This window comes from Herpailurus yagouaroundi, unplaced genomic scaffold, assembly GCF_014898765.1.
Source record: "Herpailurus yagouaroundi ecotype Mexico unplaced genomic scaffold, PumYag 139, whole genome shotgun sequence".
Lineage (NCBI taxonomy): Eukaryota > Metazoa > Chordata > Mammalia > Carnivora > Felidae > Herpailurus > Herpailurus yagouaroundi.
In genome coordinates, this window is record NW_024412394.1 from 24,254,443 (window position 1) to 24,262,451 (window position 8,009).

Consider the following 8,009-nt stretch of genomic DNA (forward strand, 5'->3'; position numbering starts at 1 on the left):
TGCAAAAACTGAACAGCAATATGCCTAAGCTGGTTAGCAGCAAAAAAGTAAACCAATCACATCGACAAAAGCCACCATAAACAAAAAAACTGTATTTAAAAGATGAAGTTTTGGCATTCGTCCCTACCATCAAGTCTTTTGCTTTCTTTTTCCATCAAAATTTAGATTACGTTTGATGTTAGCAAGAGTTGCATTACTATTATTGTTAATTTTAGTTCTGTTTATTACCTTGAGGGTTATATATTGTAAAATAATTTTGGTGCCTCTAGTTAATGTTAATTAGTTGTTTTAATAGCCTATAGACCTATTTGTTAAGTTTTTGTAGGTTTACTTTTTTAACTATCAGGAACTTAATAACTGAGAATATTTAACATTACTGTTGCATAGGCAAAATTACAGAGTTACTATTAGTGTTACCTGTTTAACGTTTAGTCATCCTTTGAGTCCTGCGACATATTTCCTTAATAATCATCAGCCATCAAGTCTGATAGTCTCAAAAGAAATATCAGCCCTCTAAACTGCCTTCAAGGGCGGTGATATTTAGCACTGAAAATTACAAATAAAGTTTTTGAGGTTGAATAGCAACAACTGGCCAGTGACACTGATGATTTGTTTGTCAAAACAAATTGTTATAAACTACGCAAATGAAGTCCACGCACTCCTTTGAGTGAAAACAATAAAGTGAATCTACGCAATGCTTACATGTTGGATGGGATATTTAATGTGCGGGGAAACTCAAAGGTTGAAGAACTAGGCATTTAGACAGTGGTAAGTGGTACTCTTACCTCTTTATACTCCATTACTCTTTCTCACGAGAGACATGCTAATGCAAACAAGTCAATCAGAATTTGTGTTTAGCAAGATAAAGCTTAGAGGATAGTTTAAAATCCATTTATTATTCTAAATCCATTTTTTTCCATTAACATGTTATACATTAGTGTTTACTAACCATGATTCATGTAACAGTTTAGTTTGTTAACTTTTAAATTATTTAACAACCATAAGTTATTAATACAGTTTTTAAGTATTACACAAATATCTTAAAACAGGCTTGGGTTCATTTTTGTAATTTTTAAATAGAAAACATTTTAGGCATCTCTTGAAGAAGAAATAAAGCAGGCATTTAAAGCTAGAAAACAAGTAATTCCAAATTTAGTTTTTACAAAAGTTTTCAGCTTTATTGACAAATTATGGCAAACATATTTGACAAATTGTGGTTTCCTATTTAGAGTAGCTTACACATGGAACTTTATGTGTGTGTTTTTTTTTTCTTTTTTAACAAATACAGGTTAAAACACTGAACAAATTCAGTTAGCTACATACATACAGTAGCTGCTTGTTTTCAACTCCATTAAAACAGCATTTAAAATTAAATTTACAAACTTAATATCGAACATCTTCATCTAACTAACAGATATTAAAAGACAGGTTAAAACATCTTATCTACAACTTTATTATCAGCTAGTTCAAAAATCATATTACAGTCTTTTAGCAACCCTAAACAAAGTTTTTGCTAGTTGATTGAGACTCAAAATCTGTTAACAGAGTCATGCTCTTTCTTAAGAAAAAAAAAAAAAGGAAAAGAAAAAAAAGAAAAAAAAAAGATTACACACAACAATGAAAAACAACCAGGAGAATATCATCCTACTGAATGGTTTATAGACAGTGCTTGCCAATGTCTTTTTTAGTCCGTTTTGTAAAATAATACTAGTGTCAATGTCACGCCAACAGTATAGGGGGAAATACAAGAAATATATGGGAGAAATCATGAGCAGTTATCCCTAGAATAGGAAGAAAAAAAAAAAAAAAGGACTATTACTTGTCTTGTTGCTGTTTATGTGGAGACCACAGGCTATGAATTGTCTTTGAGGTGAGGTCACGGGTGAGAAGGACCTTCAATATCTACCATAGGGGTGCTCCCTGTATCCCCCTCTGGCTGACCTTGGCGGTGGTGCCTTCAGGCTGGAGCGGGTTGTGGCCCATTCTTCTGGTGCTATGAACAAGAGAAAGACAATAACATTCACGTGATTTCACAGTTACCAAAAACAGTCATTTAAGACACAAGAGTTGACCCAGAAAAAGTGAAAAAAAGATCTCAACACTGAAGGCTAAAGTCTTACTATGTTTTCCACATGGTGAGATCATCAAAAAAAGTGTATACTTTGAAATGCAGCCATGTGTAATTAAACTTGCAGGGCGTTCTTCGAAGAAGAGCAAGTTAAAGTCCTTGGATAATTCCACATTTATTAAGTGCAAAATTTTGTGCCACAAAAGAGAAGAGTATCTGTGTAAACCACTCCATATTTTATTCTTTATGCAGGCATCTAAAAGAAAGTGGATATAGGAATCTAGGGGTGCTTAGCCTTTGATTAACTTGAGAAACAACCTGTGAATCTTAAGACACTACAAAACCAAACCAAAAATGACTAATGCCTGTTCTCTGTCTCCCAAACTTAATGATTAGAAAACTATAGGGTGAGACCTTGCTGTTTTCCATTGATCCCCTAGAAGATTCTTAAGTGGTACAGGATGAGATCCTTCTGCTAAACTATCTTAGACAAAGTTAGTGACAGTGGAACAGAGTAAATTTAAGCAGTAAAATCAATAAAGAATATGCTCATGTCAGTTTTTACAAGTACTTTGAAAATAAAGAGGTATTACTACACTAAGAAAACTCATTTACCTGTTAATCAGATTTTCCAGTAACTTTGTGTTCTGGAACCTAGCCAAACAACAACAACAACAACAACAACAACAACAAGAAATAAGATGGCAAGCTTTTGAGTATTGGGGAAAATAGCCTTTGTAAAGTCCATGTTCCCAGAAGAGGAATGTAGGCCTCCCTCAAAGGGCTGGGGACTTAATACTGGGCTCATGATTACTTCTATGTAACTCCTGAAGCTAGGTTATGTGGGTCTTTCAATCCTCATTCAGTTTTCAGTTGAGAGCTGACTTCATGCAAGGAGCTCTGGTGAAAGGAAGTAGGGACATAGAAGGGATTAGTAGAAAGACACACACTGACATTGACAGCTAATATATAGGATAATGATGGTAATGGACATATCAACTGGAAAGAAACTGCAGATTGAGGCCAACTGATGTAGGGCATGTCCCTACATAGTTCAAGTGACCCTAAGAATATTTTTGTACACAGTTCAGGGAGATTAAGGAAAAGCAGTAAGAAAAATTTAAATTGTACTCACTATACTGTATATAAAACAAAGGAGAGTGATATACAATGTAGAACAAGGATTAAAAGCCTATCAACATAGGAAAAAAATAGCATTTAAATGTTTTTTGGGGGGGATATTCTTCATCAGAACTTCTTTATTAAAAATGATACCTAATGAAAAATTTATCTTTTCCATTGTTTAAGGTATATGCTTAAGTTTATCTCAGTATTTGAAAAGATATAAAATAGAAATGAGAAACTAAATACAAATGAGAAATATTACATTTTCTCAGAATACAGATCTACTTAGATCATGGGTTGGCCAACTATGGCCACATGTGGCTAGCTGCTTGTCTTTGTATTTGTTTTTTTTTAATAGTTTTATAGAATGCAGTCATGCTTATTTATTTGCATACTGTCTATGGCTGTTTTCACTCTACAAAGGCAGAACGGAGTAATTGTGAGGGAGACGGTACTGTCTGCAAAGCCTAAAATGGATGTGAAGGAGTCTGGGTTTTTACAGAAAAGATTTTCAGATCCCTGCTCTAGATTATGTTGTTTCTTTTGGTTGGATACTGTGGATGTTGGTCTTTCTGATGTGATCTCTTGAGGACAGGATTTCCTAAAGCTGCCCTAATTTCTCAGTAAGACACTGTGAAAAATAATTGTATGTATTTATTTTTGGATTAAATAAAACTTTTTGATGTACTAGAAGGGAAAACCAATTCTACTTCCAGAACTAGCAAGTGCCTTCTTGGTCTTATGTAATATGAGTTTTATACTTTGACTATGAATATCAAGAATATGTCAATGTCGGGGCGTCTGGGTGGCGCAGTCGGTTAAGCGTCCGACTTCAGCCAGGTCACGATCTCGCGGTCCGTGAGTTCGAGCCCCGCGTCAGGCTCTGGGCTGATGGCTCAGAGCCTGGAGCCTGTTTCCGATTCTGTGTCTCCCTCTCTCTCTGTCCCTCCCCCATTCATGCTCTGTCTCTCTCTGTCCCCAAAATAATAAATAAACGTTAAAAAAAAAATTAAAAAAAAAAAGAATATGTCAATGTCCTTGTCTTCTAGTGGTAAAATCTAAGCAGTTCTTTTTTAATTTTTTTAAGTTTACTTATTTACTTAGAGAGAGAGAGAGCACAAGTAGGGTAGGGGCAGAGAGAGAGAGGGAGGGAGAATTTCAAGCAGGCTCCACACAGTCAGTGAAGAGCCCAATGTGGAGCTTGAACCCAATAAACCGTGAGATTATGACCTGAGCTGAGATCAAGAGTCAGATGCTTAACTGACTGAGCCACCCAGGTGCCTGCCCCCAACTCTAATCAGTTTTATTAATGCATTTAATAAAAGGAATAGAATACGTTTTGCTTCATTCTGTGCTAGAGTGTTAGAGATCCCTGGGTTGTAGTCTATGGTATTCAGAAACTGAGATAATATAAGTTTCAAGTTTTCCCAGTCCTGGATCCTTTGCCAGATGCTTAATGTTGTTGGTAGTTTCTGCAAAATAGTGAAGCAACATAAACAGAGTGATAGCAATACCTGCCATAGCTACCTTAGATTTGTCAGAACTTTTAAACTGACATAATCTTGAGAACCGGCCCCAGGGCACATTAAGTATTTAATAAGAACTCATTGATTTAGGTGTACTTGATTTTATCTAAAGCTCTAGGGAAGCTAATGTGTGGGCTAAAACCTTTCATTTCCTAACTTTTGGCTAACGTTAAAATGGGGAGTGTCACTATTCACTGTTGTATCCTCAGTGCCTGGAAAAAGTGCCGTGCCTAGTAGGGGTTGAACACAAGGAAAGATGGCATGAAAGACAGGATGAATGAATGAATAAACAGAGGATGTAGGAGGCAGAAAAAGCTCCTAATGACAACCTTACAAACATAATATTTGAGCTGAAGACATTTGATATTAATATGAAAAGCTTTAGAACTAGAAATATTAAATATTTTGGAGTTAAAGTCAGACTTCTTACTCAAGAGGGTCAGGTAGCTAAATAGCAAAAGTATTTTGTGACTGGATTCCATAAAAAATGATAGTACAATCCCATTACAAAAAAGTATAAAGGCATGTGTCATTGTACAAAAATATGCTCTTTTAATTCTCTGTATGTAAGTTCGTACTGTTCTTTCTTCCTTGCTGAAGTCTTGGAAGGGGAAATACTGTTAGTCTAGGACAAATGTGACCAGAAAGGCAGCCAAAATGACTTCCTACATAAATCAAAGTTTTAGATTTTCTGAGATTCCTTCCCATTAACAGAGGAATCAGGATATATTTCACTTAATTCATGTTCTAATAGTGAATTGAGATCAGGAGAGGTATTATTTCTATTTGTGCCAAATTTCCTTGGTCTACATTTTTTTCTAATATCAGAATGTTTATAGATGGCCAAATGTTTACAATCACCTGATAATACAAGCCAGCCTCTTTTAGTGAAGTTTTGTTCTTTGAATCTGGAGAGCAGAATCTCTTTGAATCTGGAGAGCACCGACTCAACTTTATCATCATGTAGTGTGTCATTGAGCCTTACAGAGTCAGCCAGTCCCCTCGTTGCCTACCATTGGATTTCTTCACTGCAAGTATCAGAGATAGAAGTGATGCTTAGACATCTATAGAGATTCTAATGTGAGGCCACCATAGAACCTTGCACATGGAAAAGACCCAAGCATAGGAAGAGACAAATCATTGTAAGGTTTTTATGATGGGAATTCTCTAAAATTTGAAGTATAAAGAAAGGCCCAAGAATAGACTTAGAAATTGCTTGTCTTTCTTTGGGTTCTACTATTCTGCAGACAAGATGGACTTAAAATATTTAGAGATTCATACAAATTTTGGAGTCCTTGCCAGTGGTTTCTATTCCCATGATATGGTCTAGGATGCCATTTTAAATATAACACAGACAATGAAACTTAGAGGTAATCTTTCTTTGTCCTTTTGGAAAATAATAAAGGATGTAAGATGCTCTCAGTATCAGGATCATTGTCATATGAGAAGCACTAGCTAGACTATGGATGTGAATGAGCAATTACATAACAAATAATTCCTCAGAGGATGTGCAAAATAGCTGCCTAACAAGTTGAAATTACCGGAATGGTTTACTGAATTGGGGATGTGGAAATAGGAAATGAAGATATGAGAAATAGGCTTCAGTGACTTGATCAAATTCCCACCATTTCTAGGCTTACCAATTCAGATTTTAATGTACCATACAGTATATGAAATAAAGAGGGAAGGAGACAAAGCATTCATAATTTTTTTTTCTTTACTAAAGATCTCCTATATGCTAGTCATTGTACTGAGCCCTGAGTATGAGGATACTTTAAGGAGTCTTTAGGAGATCACAGGACAAAACTAGTATGCAAGTTCATAGATTATAGTACATTTATAGTTGAAGAGAATGCTGGGGAAGGCCTAGAGGAGAGAGAGCTCCTAATTTCCATTATTCAGTTGAACTTGGATTGAGCTCTAACATCTAATCATCTCAAAGAAGTAATTTTCTGAGCAAATATACAGAGTAACTAAAAATTGAGGTACTGTTTAACCTATTTAAGAGAACTCACCTTCTTTGAAGACTTTCTTATGTTAATTATTTTGTATCACCTGGCCTTGTTTCTTAAACTGGATTCTGAGATCTAGGAGGGGAGAGCCCTTCTGTTGTGGTAGATACATAGGAAGAACACCGTAAGTATCTGTAAGCTACATTTAAACAGATGATGTTACTAACCAAAAAGGAATTTTAAAATCAATTCTGTAAAATAAGTAAAACAGAATTCTTAGACACATTGTTAGCAATTAGGGGATAGTGTTGCATATATTTGAAATATATTAATATATCTTTTAAAAATTACTTCACCTCTGTTCTTTTAATTTAGACTGATTTTTCCCCCAGTTGAGTCAAGTCTTACAGAATTCCATAGAATGCATCTCCATTACATGCTAATAAGCATCATTGAGGAATATTATACTTTGATAAAGGGGTGTAAATTACCCAGGTAACTCTTCTTGTGCTTTCCATGTTATTCTAGTGACTTCAAAAGCTTCTGCATCTCAAATATTCTGCTTTCAGCAGAATCAGATTTGTTAAGTAGTGTGCATTTCTTTTTTTATTTTTATTTATTGTTATTTTTTAAAAAAAATTTTTAACGTTTTATTTATTTTTGAGACAGAGAGAGACAGAGCATGAACGGGGGAGGGGCAGAGAGAGGGGGAGACACAGAATGGAAGCAGGCTCCAGGCTCTGAGCCATCAGCCCAGAGCCCGACGCGGGGCTCGAACTCACGGACCGCGAGATCGTGACCTGAGCTGAAATCAGACGCTCAACCGACTGAGCCACCCAGGCGTCCCAGTGGTGTGCATTTCTAAATGTGCTCTCATTCCTGCCCTGGGACCACCTAGTTTGGGGAGCATTGAGAGCAGGAAAGAAAATCTGGATGATATTTAAAGCTACAAAGCTGTGTTCTCTGTTCCAGAGATGCTATCAATATTGAGTTGAGGTTCTTGGTGGGGAAATTGAAGCATTGGAACAAGGCACCAATTTAGGAAAAGTCAGCATCATTTAAGTACCTGGAAAGCAAACTTTTAATGTTTATTTTTACAGAAGTAGGTTTAAAATGCCACCCTCAGAGTACATTAACTTTAGGAATCATTTAGAAAGGATATAGAATATCATGGAGATTATTGAGAGCACCGATTTTATGCTCACAGTTTGCTAGACCCTACATAGCTAGTTGTTTATAGTTCTGATATCTTAAAAATAATCTAAATTTTTTTTAACTCACCACATTAACATACCATACCATACCATACCATACCATACCATACCATACCATACCATA

At 35.7% G+C, this 8,009-nt stretch overlaps 1 protein-coding gene across 17 annotated transcripts in view; it reads right to left on the reverse strand.

The window, feature by feature from the left end:
- The window catches only part of KHDRBS2 (KH RNA binding domain containing, signal transduction associated 2), a 645,642-nt gene that overhangs the window by 45,227 nt on the left and 592,406 nt on the right, over positions 1-8,009 (reverse strand). For 7 of the 17 annotated variants that reach the window (XR_005789805.1, XR_005789807.1, XR_005789811.1 and 4 more), the window contains one exon: positions 1,820-1,993. Coding sequence is in view for 5 of the 17 variants with exons in the window: in XM_040473853.1 (XP_040329787.1) it covers positions 1,896-1,993 (98 nt within the window). In the remaining 12 variants the exon portion in view is untranslated. Of the gene's footprint in view, positions 1-863; positions 1,994-8,009 lie in introns of those variants that run through there. The other 10 variants (XR_005789813.1, XR_005789812.1, XR_005789810.1 and 7 more) reach the window with 4 other exon arrangements.